Below are 19,839 nucleotides of genomic sequence, written 5' to 3' on the forward strand. Positions count from 1 at the left end.
TTTTTTTTTTTTTATCAACTGGTGCCAGAAAGTTAAATAGATTTGTAAATTACTTCTATTAAAAAATCTTAATCCTTCCTGTACTTATTAGCTGCTGAATACTACAGTGGAAATTCTTTTCCATTTGAAACACAGAGATGTCTGCTGAATCACGAGCACAGTGCTCTCTGCTGACATCTCTGTTCATTTTTAGGAACTGTCCAGGGTAAAAGGAAATCCCCATAGCAAACATATGCTGTTCTGGACAGTTCCTAAAATGGACAGAGATGTCAGCAGAGAGCACTGTGCTCGTGATGTCAGCAGACAGTTCTGTGTTTCAAAAAGAAAATAATTTCCTCTGCAGTATTCAGCAGCTAATAAGTACAGGAAGGATTAAGATTTTTTAATAGAAGTCATTTACAAATCTGTTTAACTTTCTGGCACCAGCTGATTAAAAAAAAAAAAAAAAAAGTTTTTCACCGGAGTACCCCTTTATCCTCCTGCCCTGAATACAGAGAGATCACCAACATTGGTTCATTGGATAGGGGATAAGAGGCCTGATCACAGCTCCGCCCCCGTATGATGTCACGCTCCACCCCCTCAATGCAAGCCTATGGAGGGGGCGTGACACGCCCCCTCCATAGGCTTGCATTGAGGGGGCGGAGCGTAATGTCACTATGCTCCGTCCCCGTGATCGCCAGTAATCAGACTGTTTCTAACGGGGTGCGGCATGGAAGATCACGGGGGTCCCTAACGGCGGGACCCCCGCGATCAGGCATCTTATCCCCTATCCTTTGGATAGCGCCGGAGTACCCCTTTAAATAACGGTATAACTTTTCACCATGCAAAGAAGAACATTTATTTGCCAAAACAGAAGTACACCCGTTTCTGCTCCGGTACACCTGGCTTATCCATGCAGTCACCCATAATGGCTGATTGCTGGAGGTTTCAGGAGATGGACCTTATCACACTTTGGTCGTATTTTGGCAGGGGACCTCTCTTTAGAGAAGATGCACCTTCATGGAGAGGACATTTTGACTGCTTTCGTTTTCACAAACACCATAGTTGTGAATGTCATAAAATGTCTGTTTCTCATTTCCAATGAAGCAACTTATAGTCTACAAAAAGTTTTCTTTAACTGCTTAATGTCTTCGTCATGCACATTTGCGCTACCCTATAGAAATTATAAAAAAAATAAAAATCTTTTAAATTAAAATCTGTTTTGGAAAGAATACATTTTTCCAAAAAGATGTCACATGCAGCTCCATGCAGTTTGAGAAAAAAACTATCTACGGTACTTCTAAATTTGCAGCTAAATTGTAGCTCGCATCAAAGGAATGTGTAAAATGACATTTTTGTTTTATTTAACTATCAAAAATTTAGGAAAACTCTTTTAGATTGTTCTTGGAAAACTTGTCATTTAAATCTAAAAATAATTTCAGTTTTTTATTTGTAGGTGCGGGGAAAAATATCTCAAAATGCAAATTACACAGACTGAAAATAGCAGAGTCTCATGCAAGAAAGTGTTCAGAACTTGAAAAAACTGAACTAAAAAGATAAATAAATAAAAAAGCTAATGCTAAAAAAAGCTAGGAATCTTTAGGATCTCTCTGGCATTGCTCATGGTGATTCCTGCTTTTTTTCAGATTTTTAGCAACATGAGTGGAAAACAACAAGGCTCTATGCTCATAGGATGTGGCTTATACTTTAATGGAGCAAAAAACCAGCCTGCGTATTTAACCTGTCTCTCACCTGGAATGACTGATATTGTTTTCAATGCTCGGAGAACTCTGAATGTTCTCAGTGCTGAGACATTGCCCAGGTCCACAAACTCTGTCACATATCTGCAATAGGGGAGTTCACACACAAACACAATGACAGACACAAAGAAACAGTTGGATGTACAAGGGGCCTAACACCTCACACCACTTACTTCTTACCTGGGATTACAGAAATAGTTTTCAAAGCTCTTAATACTCTGAAAGTTCGAAGAGCTGAAACATTGCCTAGGTTTACAAATTCTGTTACATACCTGTAGGATTAAATCAGAGTTATTCAGGATTTAGGAAGATTTTATCTAGCAGCGATCTTCTAGAAAGACCGTGCTGGTGTAACTGGTGAAAAGGAAGAATACGAGAAGTCTACAGGAAAAAGTTGTGCGAAAAAAAATTGAGCTACTTATACTATATAAATATTTGGATTATATATAATCTAAGATTTAAAAGGGATTTCCACTGTTAGAAGTTAAAATAGGGGAGAAAATCTGTCATCAGTGTCACCTGCACTAGCCTGTCAGTACAAACAGGTAGTGCAGGTGACACTGATTACAACGGTACTTACCTTGTCCTGTTCCGTGCTGTCATTCTCCGGCAATCCTCTTTCGTATCTTCAGCTCTGGCCCTGACTTGGAGCATGGGCGGAGCTTAGTGATGTCACCGCTGCTGTTCTCGGCTGGGTCCCTCTTCTAGCAAACAGCAGCAGTGACATCACTAAGCTCCGCCCATGCTCCAAGTCGGGCCCGGAGCTGAAGATACCGAAGAGGATTGCTGGAGAACGACAAAACGGAACGGGACAAGGTAAGTACCGTTGTAATCAGTGTCACCTGCACTACCTGTCTGGACCAACAGGTTAGTGTAGGTTACACTTATGGCAGATTTCCTTTAAATACCTCCCCGGCATCTTTGTAAAACAAGACTTCCTAAAATTACAATTTGATTAAAAATGTTAGTTTTTAAAATGCTTTGATTCTTTCCCTAGGATTTACATGTTTACAGTGAGTATAAAGAAGCACATTGTATTGCTGTGAAAATGTGTTTTGTTTGGACAAAGTCATATTAGCTATCCTACTTTATATCAATGTTTATAGCAGAACAACATCTATTTTATTTTACTGTAATTTATCTTAACAGCTACTCCTGGTTTACTATTTTCTAGAATCCTATCTTACTTTTTAATTATCATTTTTTAGGTAAATACTTTCAAGCTTCTGCATGCCCCCATTTATTGTAGGAGTGCATGTATTTTATTTTAGTTTAAACTATCTTAACATTCACCTAGAACACAATTTTGTAGAATTTTATATAGCTTTTTTTTTAATTGTTACAATTTTTAGGCACATACTTTTTAGCTTCTAAGTGCTAGTTTAATTTATATTTATTTTAGTTAATTTATATTTAAATCTAGTGTACAATTTTTAGGAATTTTATTTTACTCTTGAATTTTTTTGTTTGTCACTTTATTATGTACCGTACTTTTATAGGCATGTACTTTTGAGCTATTACATGTAAACTTAGCATTTTTTTTTTTATCTTAACATTTATGTTCTCCTAGTATAAATTTTTCCAAAATTTTATCTATTTATTTATTTTGCTTTTTACTTTTTTAGGCATATACTTTCCAGGAACCTCATGCAAACTTTTATTGCAGGAATATAACTTTTTTGTGTTTGCTTTTATTTTATCTTATCATATCACCTACCTCTAGTGCACAATTTTCCAAAATTCTTATATTCAATTTTCTTTTTTAATGTAATTTTCCCTTTTTTACTTTTTTTTTCTTTTATAATATTTTACAGTTTAATATTTAATGACCTTTTGATTAATTCAAACAATAAAACATATAACCTCGTTGTTCTTTTTCACAAGTGAACTATGATATTTTTTGAAAACCTAGAAGATCTGAAACAATTATTGTGCTTTTGAAGAAGCCAAAAATAGCACTGAATAGAGGTGAAGAAATCCTTAAAGAGTGATGATACATTATTTGTGGCCTACTTTTTAAATATTCAGTAATATAGGCACTTTATGAAAGCAGATAGAGCAGAACTGATTTCAAGAGACATGTCGGAGAGCAATTTAATGTAAAACAATGAACCGATACTGCAGAAGCGAACATTAACTGTTTCATTACAAGTGTTACTGCTTAATAATATTCCTATTGACACAGAAGAAACTCTGTTAAAACCACTACAGATTTTTTTACATCAGTTTTCACAGTTTTCAAATTAAGAATCTAAGAAGTAGACAAGCAATACAGCCATGGGCTTTTATTTGTCTTAATTTAATATAGTGGGTATAGTCTGGGTCATGAAGTGCTGCTCCAAAGGAGAGCCAGGGATCCATACAGGAGATCGTGGGGGGGCCCCAGTGCTCGGACCCCGCATTATCTAAAAGTTATCCCCTATCTTGCGGATAAGGATATGTTTTTTACCACAAGAATTCTCCTTTATAGAGTTATAGGGGATACGTTTTTATCTATGAGATATCTCCTTTAAGGCTATCTAGAGAAACTTGGGTGGAGAGTTATCATTGCTTTTAGAGCATTTTTATGTCTATGTTTTGGCGCACTTCAGGCACAAGCAGCATATTTAGCAACTTTTATGCGTCTTTTGATATAGACAGTTTCATTCTTTTTGCCTACCCGTATAGTTATGAGCAATGTGTAGGTAAGTGTTATATTGCCCCAGATATATTACATATAAAAATGGCTTAGTAACTTAAATCTAGTGTTGAGCGGCATAGGCCATATTCGAATTCGCGAATATTCGCGAATATATGGACGAATATTCGTCATATATTGGCGAATATTCGCATATTCGTAATATTCACGTTTTATTTTCGCATATGCGAAAATTCACGTATGCGAAAATTAGCATATGCGAAAAGTAGCATATAAAAAAATTAGCATAAGTATAAATTCGCATATGCGAAAATTCGCATATGCAAATTTTCGCATATGCGAAAATTTGCACACCAGTCTCACAGAGTAGTATTAGAGCCTTCTTTACATCACACAAGCTGGAAGCAGAGAGGAGTGATCACTGTGATGTTTACTGTGAAAAAAAAACAAAAAACGAATATTCGTAATTTCGAATATATAGCGCTATATTCGCGAATATTCGCGAATCCGCAAATATGCGATATTCGCGAATAAAATTCGCATTGCGAATATTCGCGAGCAACACTACTTAAATCAACTGAGATATCTGAAGAGACAAAGAAGCAAAATCTCAACCATCAACTGAAGGAAGTAATTTCCTGATTCATAGCGTCTCTTAGGCTAAGTTCACTGATGTGACCTGCTATAGTCCATAACTGGCTGCATTGTGCATGCCACCTCATTTAAAGGCACCAGAAGTGAAAAACGGGATGGGCATATGTAATGGGTTGGAACAGGAGCAGCAGGGGGTTGGTAAATGAAGTTTGACTTAAATTTTTATTTTACAAAATTCTAAGCCTCTTAAAAAATAAAAATTTTGGACAACTCCCTTAAAGGACATCTGCAGCGGAAAAACTTACCCCCTATCCACAGGATAGGGGATAAGTGTTTTTATCGCGGGGGGTCCGAACGATGGAACCCGCCGCAATCTCCTGCAAGAGGCCATGGCTCTGCCGCAGCTCTCCCGTGTAGGAGGCGTGCCTGCCGAAGCATGACGTGGCGGCTGACATTCCTACTCCATGTAACTCTGTGGGAGAGGCAGGGAGGCAGCGTTCGTGCCTCCCCGCGTCTCCCATAGAACTATATGCGGAAGGGGTGGGGAGTGGGCGTAACTGTCGACCACTCACGCTGAGCGCTAATGCCAGGGCCCCATTTAGGAGATCGTGGGGGGTCCCAGCGGTTGGACCCCCGCAATCAAACACTTATCCCTATCCCGTGGATAAGGGATAAGTGTTTTCCGCTGCAGTTGTCCTTTAAGTTTAAAATATGATTTATTTTTCTTTTGATTCAAGTTTAATTTAATTGAAATTTAATTTCAAATGTAAAATATAAAGTTTTTATATATTATTATTTTTTCATTCTGTAAATTTTTTTTATTTTGTTGTAACACCAGAATTTTTTTTCGCACACTTCAACACTGTAAAATTAGGTGTTGTTGCAGCTGTTCGACTATAAAATCTTAAATTCTATGGAAGAAAATATTGGGGATTAATTCAGAGACATTTTCTAAACTAATGAATTTACTGTTATTTATTTTTCTACTTTAAGCTAATTTTATTACAATTATTTTCTAGATACACAGTAATAGTAATGAGAATAAATAATAAAGATAATAATAATAGTTTCAAATCTAACACTAAAAATAATCTTAAAGGAAATCTGCAGCGAAAAAAACGTATCCCCTATAAACAGGATAGGGGATAAGTGTCTGATCGCGGGGGGCCCAAACGCTGGGAGCCCCCTGTGATCTCCTGCATGGGGACCTGTCATTGCCACGGCTCTCCCGTGCAGGAGGCATGTCAGCCACAGCATGACGCTGTGGCCGACATGCCCCCTCCATGTATCTCTATGGGAGAGGCGAGGATGCAGTGTTCGTGCCTCCCTGCCTCTCCCATAGAGCTGTATGGAGGGGGCATGTCTCACTGAGCTCAATGCTACACGCAATGCTGGGACCCCATTTAAGAGATCGCGGGAGTCCCAACGGTCGGATCCCCCGCAATCAGACACTTGTCCCCTATCCTGTGTATAGGAGATAAGTATTTTTTTTGCTGTAGATGTCCTTTAATTTTAATAGGAATAAAACTCAACATCTACTGACTGAATTTCTAAAAATATTTATTATATAGATAATTGCAAAATGACCCAGGTAACTAATCGATGGCTCATGCCCCAGAATCCCACTATTACAGTAGAGGAACAGGAAGGAGCTGTCACTTCTAATGCTTCAATTCACACTTTAAAATCAATTTTGTCCTGTATAGATTTCTGTGCTTTGGATTTAAGATTTGAAAATTGGTATTGTGTCAAAACATACTGACCGAAAGCTGTTTTCCAGCTATGGAAAACACCTGTGTATGATGTCAAAATGTATAATACAGCAACTTACTAATATAATGTTATTAGCTATAGTGCATAGATCTTCTATATCAGTTCTGCTCTCTCCCTTGTACCTGTGACATTATGTCACAGATCTTCCATCCCTGATCTCCCCTCCCATCCTGTCTGCTCATGGCAAGACCATTAATGTAAAAGGGGGAGCTCATATTACCACTCATTAGATTTGAAGGAAGGAAGAAGATTTTCTCAATCACAGTAGTTTCAGTCAGAACAGGCTCACTGCTGTCTTATTTGAGAAAGGCTTCCTGCTGCCTAAATCTAAAGAGCAGTAATATGAGCTCAATCCCTTCACATGAATGGTCTAGTCCTCAGCAGACAGGAGGGTGATGCCATGGGACTTCACACCTACAAGCCAGACAGCTCAGCTAATAATGGAAGATCTGTGAACTATCAATAAGCCGACACCAGAACCATCTGACTGTGGCTTATACCTCCCTTCCTAAAGAGATCACATACAAGTTAATATGTATGGGTGGAGGTCAAGATGGATAACTATTGACAAACTGTTATTGAAAATGTATGGCAGCCTTTTCTAATATACTTCTACTGTAAACTGTGATGTGTCACCACAACATCAGATGGCAGGGAGCTTCCCTCCCACCTCAGTACTGTATGTGGGGGCTGTCTGTCTTTATTAGTTTATTAGATATATATAGCTGATGGCTGATAAAGAAAGTGAGAAGGTGGCTGATTTAGCAATAAATTAAGCCCTCTGAGGATGTGACCATAAGTCAGAGGTAGTTTACAGAAGAAGTTATAAACCTTTAGGAACCCTATGAGAAGTAGGAGTTGCATCGTTTTGAAAAAGAGAGTAGCTTCATTTTACGTTTTCAAAAAGCAGAGTATGTTGTTTGGCCTTTAAAGGAGAAATGCTGCAGAAAACTTTTAACATCCCCTGTGCCCGGGCTGCAAAAACTAAAAACTTTAACTCACCTTCCTACATTCCTCCGTTACGCGAATATTGGCTTCCCGCTCCTCCAGCGCTACTCGGCTCTCTTTCTCTCAGGCTCAGAACGTCACACCACAATCAGCGTATCGTCAGTCGCAGCGATGTCCTTCTTCGGCCGGTGATAGGCTGAGCGCACTGTCATGTAAGGAGCGGGGAGAAGGCAGGGCCCGAGCTCCTTACATGACAATGTGCTCAGCCTATCATCGGCTGAGGCGGGACATCGCCTGACTGCAGTGGGACCGTTCCGAGCCTAAGAAGCAGGGAGCAGAGCAGCGCCAGAGGAACGGGACGCCAATATCGGAATGTAGGAAGGTGAGTTAAAGTTTTTTTTTTTTGTTAGTTTTTTGCACAGGAGATGTTAAAAGTTTTCTGCTGCATTTCTCCTTTAAGGTAAATACAAGAGTGCTGGGTAGAATAGTAGCCTTGTAGAAAGCCATATTCCCCTGCAGCATTGGGTTCCAGGGCTTCAACAAGTATTAAGCCAACCACTCATCTTATATGTATGTGTATCTTAGAACTAATGCTCACAGTTTGAGCAAATAGAAAGCATCACAATGTTAAAGGTTATTCTCATCTGGGATATTTATCGTATATCCATAGGCTATATAATAAATGCCCAATACATAGAGGTCCTAGCTCTGGGACTCAAACCCCTCAGCCCCCTCCAGCCTGGTTGTGGTGTGTGATTGTGGGTTGGTATTGTCTGACTGCTGGGACCTCCCACAATCTCCTGCCCGGCGCCTTGGCTCTCCCCATAAAAACAGCTGTGTCGACCACTGAATGAAGTACTGGTTGTCACGCCCCCTCCATGAATCTCTCTGGGAGAGTCGGAGATACAAGAGTGCAGTGATGAGAGATGCATTGAGGGCGAGTGCTGACCCCTGCTCTTTGCACTAGGAGAGCTGGAGCCTTACAGGAGATCCCGGCGGGTCCTAGCAGTCGAACCCCCCCCCCCTCCGCAATCAGACACTTATCCTCTATCCTTTGGCTAGGGGATAAGTTGTACTTAGCTGGATAACCTTACTAAGCTATATTCACACAGCGTAAAATTAGCATAAAAACCCTGCTGTATTTGTACAAAATAATGTGTTGTATTAAAGTGCATGGAAAAGTGGCTATAAGACCAACAATTTCTACTTTTTTCCCCCCTATTTCTTTTTTTTTAAAGACAGTTGTATATTTACAGCTGCAAATATGACCAAAAACACACTGTGCAAACTAAGCTTTAGATTACCCTGTCAAACCAACCAGATTGGATACAATATATATATTTTTTTATTTTCTAATACAAGTAATTTCGTATGACTCAATCTAGCGACAGATGAGCCCCCATAATACACTCTGTTTAATTAGTTGTTTAACATCTCGAGACCAAAAACTTCTCCCTGTAACCTAGCCCTCAATGTAATCTCCTGTCAGGGGCTTCAGGTAATGAATCTGCTCCATATACAGCACTTTAATGGGAGGCGAGATTAATTGCTTATCCCAGAAGATGTCACACAATGCAGTGCAGGGGAAAAAAACTCATTTCAAATGCAGATTTTTCTGTGACTTATCTTAATCAATTAACCTCTTAAAAGAACTTTTGAGAAATGTGTTTTCCCCCCCAGTAATTAATAGGACTTAGTCCACACAGGGCAGTAGTGTCACAGACTTATTGGCCACTGGGATCATGAAATAGTAAATCAGAGATGTATTAAATTTGTATTAAATTAAATGGAAACAAAAAAAGTGTGGTGGTTTTGATACTAACTAACCTGCTGTTTTATGCCTTAAAAAAAAATTAAAGGGGCACTCCACTAGTTTAAGACAGGGCTCATGTATCTCTAGCACTCCCATTGAAAATGCAAGAACGCCTGCCGAGACTCCACTTCATACACAGAGAGAGACCTGGCCCTGTTCTGGAGATCAAGTGGGGATCCCCCTGGGATGGGGGATAAAGGGGTCACACTAGTGCAGGAATATCTATACAGATACAATAATTGGGACAACCTTTAGGATATGGTTGTCACATCAAGATTTAGGATATGGCTGAAATAATGGGGTTTAGTTTCCTATTAAAATAATATTTAAAGGGGGATAACCATCTGGGTCAGACAGTAGTAGACAAGGTGATGGAGACGGATGCGCCACCAAGGACCTTGTCTACTACTATCTCACCGCCACTACCTCTCTTCCAGTTTTTTTGGACATGAGACAGATAGATAGCCTTTAGCCACATGGCCATTATATTATAAAACTACAATTACTGGATTGTTATTGGGTCATTTATATTGCTATCTTAGTATTGTATATTTGTAAGCATAGTCCATTACCTGGTTGAATGATTATGCATATTCTTTAGGGGGGGCAGTATTATTGGCTGTATAGGGGTAACTGGCATTCTTGTGGATGTTTTTTTTTTGACCCCTCTGGTTGTGGGGAGGTTTTTTTTTTTTTTTTTTTGGCAGGGTTCTTTTCAACCATAATTTCCTCATTTTTAATTGATTTTTATTGTCTGTATGCCTTTCATATCTACCCATGTAAATATTTTTGCTTACCAATAAAGATTGTTGTTTTTGTTACTCATTTGAAAAGTGTGCGCCTTATGGTTTTATGTCTTGTTCTTTTTTGGGTTTTGTATGCTGCATATTGACACTGGTCGGTGTTTATTGTGGTTCCATCATGTTGACAGCAAGGACAACATTGCATCCTGTACTACTCTTTGGTGTCAAATGGGATGGACCTTCTCTCTGGGGTTCCAAACGGTAGTGTGAATAGAGTCAAAAAAGTTTTCACTTTTAAAACTTATACCTGAAATGTACAAACAATATATGCTCAGACTCTACTATCTGAAATACTTGTTTTGAAGCTCCTGGGTCATTGACTAAGAATACTTATCAGTTATTTCACCTATTATGTGCATGCTGTTGTTTTTAGGGTTGGGTTCACACCACGTGTTTGCAATACAGTTCCCGTATCAGGTTTTTGATGAAAAACGGATTCCTCAAAACCGGACTAAACTGTATCAAAACATGTATACAAATTTTAACCCGTATACGGTTTGAAAAATGATGTCTGGTTGCATAAATTTTTAAGAAAAAAAAACGTATACGTTTTCAACTTTTCACCCCATTATGAATAAAGTATCACTTGTTTGATTGAAATTCCAAGAAATAAACTTTCAGTGCACTGCGCATGTGCAAAGTTAAAAACCGTATGGTGCAAACCGGATCGAACCGTACGCACATACGGTTCTGTACGGTTCCCATTGACTCCCATGTTAAAAAACGTATACAGTTTCAATACGGTTTTTCACCCAGACCAAAAACCGTGGTCGGCTATGGTTTTGGGTATGAGAAAAAACTGGACAAAACCGTACAAGATGCAAAACGGACACAACCGGATGCATCATTTGGCATACGGTTTTTAATGGAGAGTCAATGCATACGGTTTTCAATGCAGTTCCATACGGTTTTCAAATTGACGTATACGGGAATTGTATTGCAAAAACGTGGTGTGAACTCGGCCTATGTCAGAGTAAGTGTCATTTCACCCAGGGCCCAAGGTATGACTACATACTCTGCTCCCCTATAACTACACCACTGTTCTACAGTCAGATACATGTCAATGTATCACCAGCCTCATCTCGTCCCCATGTTGTTGTTCATTAACCAAAATGGCCGAAAATAAAAGATGGTTCTGTTCATGCCATACATGCTTTATATGTGACAGACTAGCATTGGGGTAAAAATAGTTTTCTGAGCACCTACTAGGTCCGTGAAAACAAATATCTAGTACATTGTGATATATCCACTATATCTACCTTTCCTTATATAAAATAATGGAAGATGATACTTACGCCATAACAATTACACTGAAATCTAGCCAGTTCCATGGATCTCGCAGGAAGGTAAATTTTTCTAGACAGAAACCTCTTGCTAGAATTTTTATGAGAGACTCAAATGTATAAATTCCAGTGAAGGTGTATCTGTAAAAAAATAAATAACATACAGTATATCATAAGAATATTCAAAAAGTAAACAAAGTTTTACGGCTCATCACCTACCTCTTCACCTTTTCCCCAGGGGGAACTTTCTTTTTTTCAACCATACTAACTATAAGGGAACGTCCACACGTGCATATTTTCTGCTGCAGATTTGCTGTAGCAGATTTTGCTACCTATTGAAATCAATGGGCAACAAAATCTGCATGTACCTTAAAATGTGAATGTACCCTAAAAGTTCTTATACACTAAGTGTGGCTATATACATAATCTTAAAGGGGTACTCCACTGGAAAACATATTTTTTAATCAACTGGTGCCAGAAAGTTAAACAGATTTGTAAATTTACATCTATTTAAAAATCTTAACCCTTCCAGTACTTATCAGCTGCTGTATACTACAGATGAAGTTCTTTTCTTTTTGGATTTCCTTAATGTCTAACCACAGTGCTCTCTGCTGACACCTCTGTCCAGAGAAGGAGCAAATCCCCATAGCAAACGTATCCTGCTCTGGACAGTTCCTAACTTTCTGGCACCAGTTGATTTAAAAAAATATATATTTTCCACCGGAGTACCCCTTTAATACTGAGTAATGGTCTATTCACACGGCAGAATTTCTGCTTGCGGGATAAGCGGAAAGTGTGAATGGGAGTACGGAATCCCATAGAAGTCTATGGGCTTTAATTTGAGGCGGAATCCTGCAAGCAGAAATTCTGCTGTGTGAATAGACCCTAAGGCTAGGTTCACACTGTGGAATTTCTGGGTAGAATTTCTGCCGGAGATCAAGCCAGCGGCACTAGGACTGTGTGGACTGCATTGCCATCCCCATAGATGTCAATGCATTTCTGAGCAGATTTCCCAAAAGATCCACCCGGAAATGCATTGCCGTCTATGGGGACGGCAATGCCGTCCGTGCGGTCTTAATGCCGCTGGCTAAATCTCCGGCAGAAATTCTGCCCAGAAATTCCGTAGTGTGAACCCAGCCTAACTGTGCAAATACTTACTTTGCAAATGACTTTTCATGCACTTATTCTAAGTTACAACCTGTATTATATTTCAGAGCATCATTTATAAATTTGCTATTCTTTTGGAAATACGTAACAATTTTGTCATCAGATGACTAAGCTGGACTTATAATACTGTGGAAGAAATAATATTTCTTCATCCGTTAACCACACATGATATTTCATTAAAAGGCTAAAGTTACCTTTGCATTGTTGTTGTTTTTTTTATTGTTGATCTGTTTCCTGAATGCAAAATAAAGCAACTTTCTAAATTGTCTTCCTTAACAATTTTCAACCATTTAGCTGCAACTCAGTGATAGATAAGATAAAGCTCTAACATGGACTTTTTCCTCTCTCATTGTCATAGATAACAGTATAGGAGGGGTTCAAGTATTAGTCAGGGGGGAGAGATACCCTAGAGGACAGCTCACACAAGCTGGAAGAGGGTACACACAAGTCTGTAGAGGAGAATCATACAGCCTGTGTACAAGTATATAGAGAAAAAAGTGCTGACACAGCAAGCTGCAGAGACAGTAGAAGGAAAAGTAAAAAAAAAAAAAAGTTTATTTAAGACCTATAGAGAAACTGTTTTTGGAACCATGATAAGTACAAAGCAGGAATAAAAAAAAAATATTTTTTAAAGGTGTCCATAGCCTTTAATTCAAATAATTATTGAAGAAATGCTGGAAGATTTAATGTCTGAAGGTATCACAAAGGATGTAACTAAGGATCAGTAAATAAATATTGTACTCTAAGTTTAAAACTAAATATAGTTTTCATGTATATTAAATATACTGTGATTGAAGGTGGACATAATTCAGGAAATTGGCAACTGTTTGGCAGATACCAATGTTCTGGCAATTCATATGATAACTTATGTCCGAGCTTTTTTTTTTTTTTTTAACGTAATAACATGATAACTATCCAAGCAAATGAGTAACTTAAAATACATGGGCATAAGTGCAAAACAAGCAACAGCTACCATGTTCTACCCATCATACTGATATCTAACTAAGTTAAAGGGGTACTCCAGTGGAAAACATACATATATATATATATATATATATATATATTTTTTTTTTTTAAATCAACTGGTGCCAGAAAGTTAAACATTTGTAAATTACCACAGTGCTCCCTGCTGACACCTCTGTCCATTTCACGAACTATCCAGAGCAGGCGCAAATCCACATAGCAAATCTCTCCTGCTCTGGAAAGTTCCTGACATGGACAGAGGTGTCAGCAGAGAGCACTGTACTCACACAGAAAAGAAATTCAAAAAGAAGAGAACTTCCTCTGTATTATACAGCAGCTGATAAGTACTGGAAGGATTAATTTTTTTTTTTTTTAATAGAAGTAATTTAGAAATCTGTTTAACTTTCTGGCACCAGTTAATTAAAAAAAAACAAAAAAAAAAACACTTTAATGAGGGGCAAATTGGCAGGGTGCAACTACAATTTCTACACCTCCTGTAGCTACAATACAGTTCAAAGCCAAACCTTCTACATATAGATATGTATATGTTATGTGCGTGCCTGCACTGATCTATGGGAACTCTATTCTGCAGGGAGCAGACTGTTTGAATACAGAAGACATTAGGAGCCGGAGACGTGACACTTAAACCGCCAGCTTAATGTATTAACTACCCCCGCTCAGATGTATGAAATTGGCATTTGGCTTTGAGAAAGCTTTGAAGGACAAAACTTTATTGAATCACTTCATCCACGTTCCTTACAGCCTATTCTGTTAGATGACAGAGCAGCTGAAATGAAATGGCCAATAGCACTTAAGGTAATATAAATAGCATTCTCCGGGGATTGAAACCTTCCTGTATCACTAAGCAACTGGTGCCAGTATTTTCCCGTAATGTGTGCAGGGATTTTTATATTCTATATACTATAATGTGCAGCGAAACAGGGAAATGCACTTGTGCTAACCCTTGAATTAAAACTGTAAATGCATGTGGACTTTATATAGTTTTTCTTTCTTTTTCTTTGTTCTGCTTTGGACAATCCCTACTTTTTAGAGGGATCACTTAAAAATACATTGATCACAAAGTGTCCCCCTACTGCCTTATGAACCCCCCCCCCCCCAATCTCTTGGGATCAGCTGTAATCTTATGGGAAACCTAGCAGTAAGTGTTATTTCTTTCTGGAGCGCTATCGTAGGGGGAATGAAGTATTACACAGTGACCATTTAAATCAACAGGTTGTCTGTGTGATGCAGGTCAGGACGTGTCCTCCAGAGTGAGTGACACTCTTTGTAAGGGTGCATGCAAACCACGTTTTCCCTCTACGGGTGCCGGATCCGGCTGGGGGAGGGGGAAACTGTGCACTCCCATACCCGGACCAACGCCCTAATCCATTGACTTTAATGAGCCGACCGGAGTCACCATTTTAAACGGTGACTCTGGTCGGCTCATTAAAGTCAATGGATTAAGGTGTCGATTCGGCTGGGGTATGGGAGTACACGGTTTTCCCCTCCCCCAGCCGGATCCGGCCCCCGTAGAGTGAAAACGTGGTGTGCATGCACCCTAAGGCTACTTCCACACTACGTGTGAGGCTCTGTTACAAATGGACGTTAAAGGGGTACTCTGGTGAAAACCTTTTTTCTTTTAAATCAGCTGGTGGCAGAAAGTTAAACATATTTGTAAATTACTTCTATTAAAAAATCTTAATCCTTCCAGTACTTATTAGCTGCTTAATGCTACAGAGGAAATTCCTTTCTTTTTGGAACACTGATGACATCACGAGCACAGTGCTTTCTGCTGACATCTCTGTCCATTTTAGCAACCATGCACAGCAGATGTATGCTAAGGGCAGCATGGTGTCTCAGTGGTTAGCACTGCTGCCGTGCAGTGCTGGGGACTTGGATTCAAATCCCACTAAGGACAACAATAAATAAAGCATTTTTATTATTATTATTATAATGTCAGCAGAGAGAACTGTGCTTGTGATGTCATCAGAGAGCATTCCAAAAAGAAAATAATTTGCTCTGTAGTATTCAGCAGCTAATAAGTACAGGAAGGATTAAACATTTTTAATAGAAGTCATTTACAAATATGTTTAACTTTCTGCCACCAGTTGATTTAAAAGAAAAAAGGTTTTCACCGGAGTACCCCTTTAAAGGGGTACTCCGGTGGAAAACTTTTTTTTTAAATCAACTGGTGCCAGAAAGTTAAACAGATTTGTAAATTACTTCTATTAAAAAATCTTAATCCTTCCAGTACTTATTATACTATGAATCAGTTGGCGCTAGGACAGCGCGGACACTGCAATCTCCAATAGACTGCAATGTGTTCCGCAAGTATTTCTGCCTGAAGAATGAGCAACGCCATTCTTCAGGCAAACATTTTCAAACGGATTTTCCGTTCACAGATTCCGCTTCACAAATTCTGAAGTGTGAATTTGTGAACGGAAACCCATTCACTATACTATACATTTTGTAAGCGGAATTTCTGCCTGCAATTTCAAATCTGTAAATGGAGGGACTGGTCTGGGAAATCTATACAGGAGGGTCTGGGGTCTGTACATATGTGATATTTGGCTTGGGGGTCTGTATACAGGGGGATCTGGTCTGCTGTCTGCATAATGTGCTACCCTTGAAAAAACCCAAACCATGCTTAAAAAACCCTGAGTCTTATATAAAGCGGGGTCTGGTCTAGGGTCTACATCTTTACATCTTTGCAGGTCTGGTGTGTGGTCTGTATTTCATGTGTGGTATACAATGATTTTGTGGTGTGATTGGGAGTGTTCATAGCTCCTATTTGTAATTAAAATGCCTTAGGATGATGGTGTTTCCTTTAAACGTGGGCAGAGTATTAAAAAAAATGTGCTTCTACCTGACTTTCAAAAAGTTGGGAAGTATGTGTAAGGAAGAGGATATAGGCTCCTGATCTGTATTAAATGAGAGTCTGGTCCGAGGTTCGTATTCTACAACAGTCTTGTTTAAGAGTCAGGAACGTGCATAAACATTTTGGGGGGCAGGGGCTGAACTAAAAAAAACACCCCTTGTTATAATTATTTATATAAATGCCCACATAATGGTGCCAGACTGCTCAGGGCACTTATAGGAAGAATGTCAAAACAGCAGGGGCTCAAGCCCCCTTTCTAGTCAACCTGTGCACGTCCCTGTTAAGGGTCCTTATATTTTTATGGGGTCAGTGATTTGTGTTTGTTTAGATGGCCAGGTCTGGGATTTGTATGTTCGTAGGGAATTCTAGTCTGGTGTATCTATGTTTATTTATGAGGTTTGGCTTAGTTGTTTATTTGTAAGACAAATGCTGTTGGTTTGGGTTGTGTCCTATATAGGAAGGGTGGAACATGATGACATACACTTTATACGGCATGCATAGCCTTCTTCTATATTCTGTCCTTTTAGGAGCCTGCCTATTGTTTATTCTTCAGAGTTGTTACACTAAGTCTATATAGATCAGATTTGTAAAACACCGGTAGTCTACAAGCATGATACTGTTAGATTCAGATGGGGATCTTATGATCTAAACTACTGTATGGCTGCATCTCATAATAGGGTCATAACCTGGGCCTACAACCTCTTGTTCCAATAGTGAACCAGCCTGTTATTGGTATATAGGTTGTATATGTTACGTCGAGCACTCCGTGTTCCCGCTCCTCCCCGGAGCGCTCGCAGCGTTCTCCTGTTCGCAGCGCCCCAGTCAGACCCGCTGACCGGGAGCGCTGCGATAATGTCCCTAGCCGTGATGCGATCCGCGATGCGGGATGCGCCCGCTCGCGATTCGCATTCCGGCCCGCTTACCAGACTCGTTCCCCGTTTGTGCTGTCCCGGCGTGCGCGGCCCCGCTCCCTAGGGCGCGCGCGCCGGCTCTCTAAGATTCAAAGGGCCAGTGCACCAGTGATTGGTGCCTGGCCCAATCAGTCTGATTAGCTTCCACCTGCTCCACGTCCATATAACCTCACTTCCCCTGCACTTCCTTGCCGGATCTTGTTGCCTTTGTGCCTTGAGAAAGCTATCACTGTGTTTGTGATTTCCAGTGTTCCTGACCTCTTGCTATCTCCATTGACTACGAACCTTGCCGCCTGCCCCGACCTTCTGCTACGTCAGACCTTGCCTCTGCCTAGTCCTTCTGTCCCACGCCTTCTCAGCAGTCAGCGAGGTTGAGCTGTTGCCGGTGGATACGACCTGGTTGCTACCGCCGCAGCAAGACCATCCCGCTTTGCGGCGGGCTCTGGTGAAAACCAGTAGCAACCTAGAACCGGTCCACCGACACGGTCCACGCCAATCCCTCGCTGACACAGAGGATCCACATCCAGCTAGCCGAATCCTAACAGTATACATGGGTTACATGTAGGCATATGGGCAGTTTATAAGAATTTGGGGTTTTATAGGGAATTGTTGATCATTTTGGAAAATGTGATAATCTAGATACATCTTGGCTGTAATAGAGATGGGCAGCAGTCATTCAATCTCAGTTCAACACTTACAGTTACAGTATATTACCAATGGCCCAGTGGTATGGACAGACACAATACTAGGATAGAAAAGGTAATAAATAACACAGATGCTTATTTGGGACCACTGCATGTTCTTAAAGGTATGTTTAAAATATTAACTTGTTCAGGCTATTTTACATGACAATTTAGAGATGTTCACACACTAATTTTTAAGTTGACATATTTATTTTTTTTTTTTTTTTCAGATCACTGCCCACATTTTAATGTCACACATTTTGGTTTCTTTCCAGAACGCAGCACCCTATTGACTTCCACTCATGGTGTGAGGCCCGATACAACCCGACATTTTTTTTTTTTAAGACACTATGTCAGATAGTCATCCTTGTTTTTACCAATTACTTTCTAACTACTGACTAAAAAAAAATACATTATTATTGCCAATTAAAGAACAAGGATCATTATATCCAATACAATAAAACAGTAGATAAAGCAAATACTTACTCTACATTCTTGGCCCACTCCGGGGGATTACTCATGGTCATGAACACGCAGTTGGTCAAAATAGTGCACATTATGAGCATGCTGAATAATGTGAAGAGCAGTCAAGGAGAAAGACGATGTAAAAGCATTTTATATGGACATTAATAATAACAACATTTATCTAGCAACGTTTAGGATGCAGCCATGGTCACAGACACAGTAAATCAGAGTCTGGGGTTTGGGGTCTGAATTTGGAAAGGGAGCAAATCAGAAAAGTAGAGCATGTGTAATACTCTCATTTTAGCCATATCTCTTTATTCCCTGAGATGGCAAGAACACGTATATAGCCTAATAATTGGTTAACATAGATATAATACACCTGTATCGACAGGTTAGTGCAGGTGACACTGATGACAGATTTCCTTTAAATTACAGTAACCCTTTGAAGGATTAGAGCACTGAGCTGCAGGGATGCTACATCTCTTCTAGAGATGAGCGAACTTACAGTAAATTCGATTCGTCACAAACTTCTCGGCTCGGCAGTTGATGACTTTTCCTGCGTAAATTAGTTCAGCCTTCAGGTGCTCCGGTGGGCTGGAAAACGTGGATACATTCCTAGGAAAGAGTCTCCTAGGACTGTATCCACCTTTTCCAGCCCATGGGAACACCTGAAAGCTGAACTAATTTATGCAGGAAAAGCCATCAACTGCCGAGCCGAGAAGTTCGTGACGAATCGAATTTACTGTAAGTTTGCTCATCTCCAATCTCTTCCTTCTGGAGCAGAGCTAATTTGCATATTATTTTCCCAGTGAAGCATTGCATGGCTTATATCCACATGCCAGTTTGGCGCAATACTCAAGGAAAAACATTATCCAATCTTTCTTGTAGTACTGGTTCTATGAATAAGAACAGTATGATCCAAAATGCGTTAATGGCATGGGTTGCATTTCTCCTAAGTATCCTGGCACAAAATATTAATGGAATGTCAATAAACAGGAGTTTTACTAGTGAAGTGCTGCATCCTAAACTTATTGTTTGCTATTTTGTAGAGATTGCTGTGCACCATGTGGGAGAACAGTCAAAATGATTTTATTATACGTTTATAAAAAATGTACATAGAGAATACTATTTAACCACTATATCAGGCCCTCTTTATGAATGAAAATACTATCTCCTAAAAC

At 39.6% G+C, this 19,839-nt stretch overlaps 1 protein-coding gene across 5 annotated transcripts in view; it reads right to left on the reverse strand.

Moving 5' to 3' along the window:
* LOC130284323 (sodium channel protein type 2 subunit alpha) overlaps nucleotides 1-19,839 on the reverse strand; it is a 310,775-nt gene that overhangs the window by 155,037 nt on the left and 135,899 nt on the right. For 3 of the 5 annotated variants that reach the window (XM_056534559.1, XM_056534560.1, XM_056534561.1), the window contains exons 4-6: nucleotides 18,680-18,767; nucleotides 11,604-11,732; nucleotides 1,920-2,011 (exon numbers count right to left, since the gene is read on the reverse strand). In XM_056534559.1, the coding sequence (XP_056390534.1) occupies nucleotides 1,920-2,011; nucleotides 11,604-11,732; nucleotides 18,680-18,767 (309 nt within the window). Of the gene's footprint in view, nucleotides 1-1,731; nucleotides 1,824-1,919; nucleotides 2,012-11,603; nucleotides 11,733-18,679; nucleotides 18,768-19,839 lie in introns of all 5 variants that reach the window. The other 2 variants (XM_056534558.1, XM_056534562.1) reach the window with 1 other exon arrangement.

This window comes from Hyla sarda, chromosome 8, assembly GCF_029499605.1.
Source record: "Hyla sarda isolate aHylSar1 chromosome 8, aHylSar1.hap1, whole genome shotgun sequence".
Lineage (NCBI taxonomy): Eukaryota > Metazoa > Chordata > Amphibia > Anura > Hylidae > Hyla > Hyla sarda.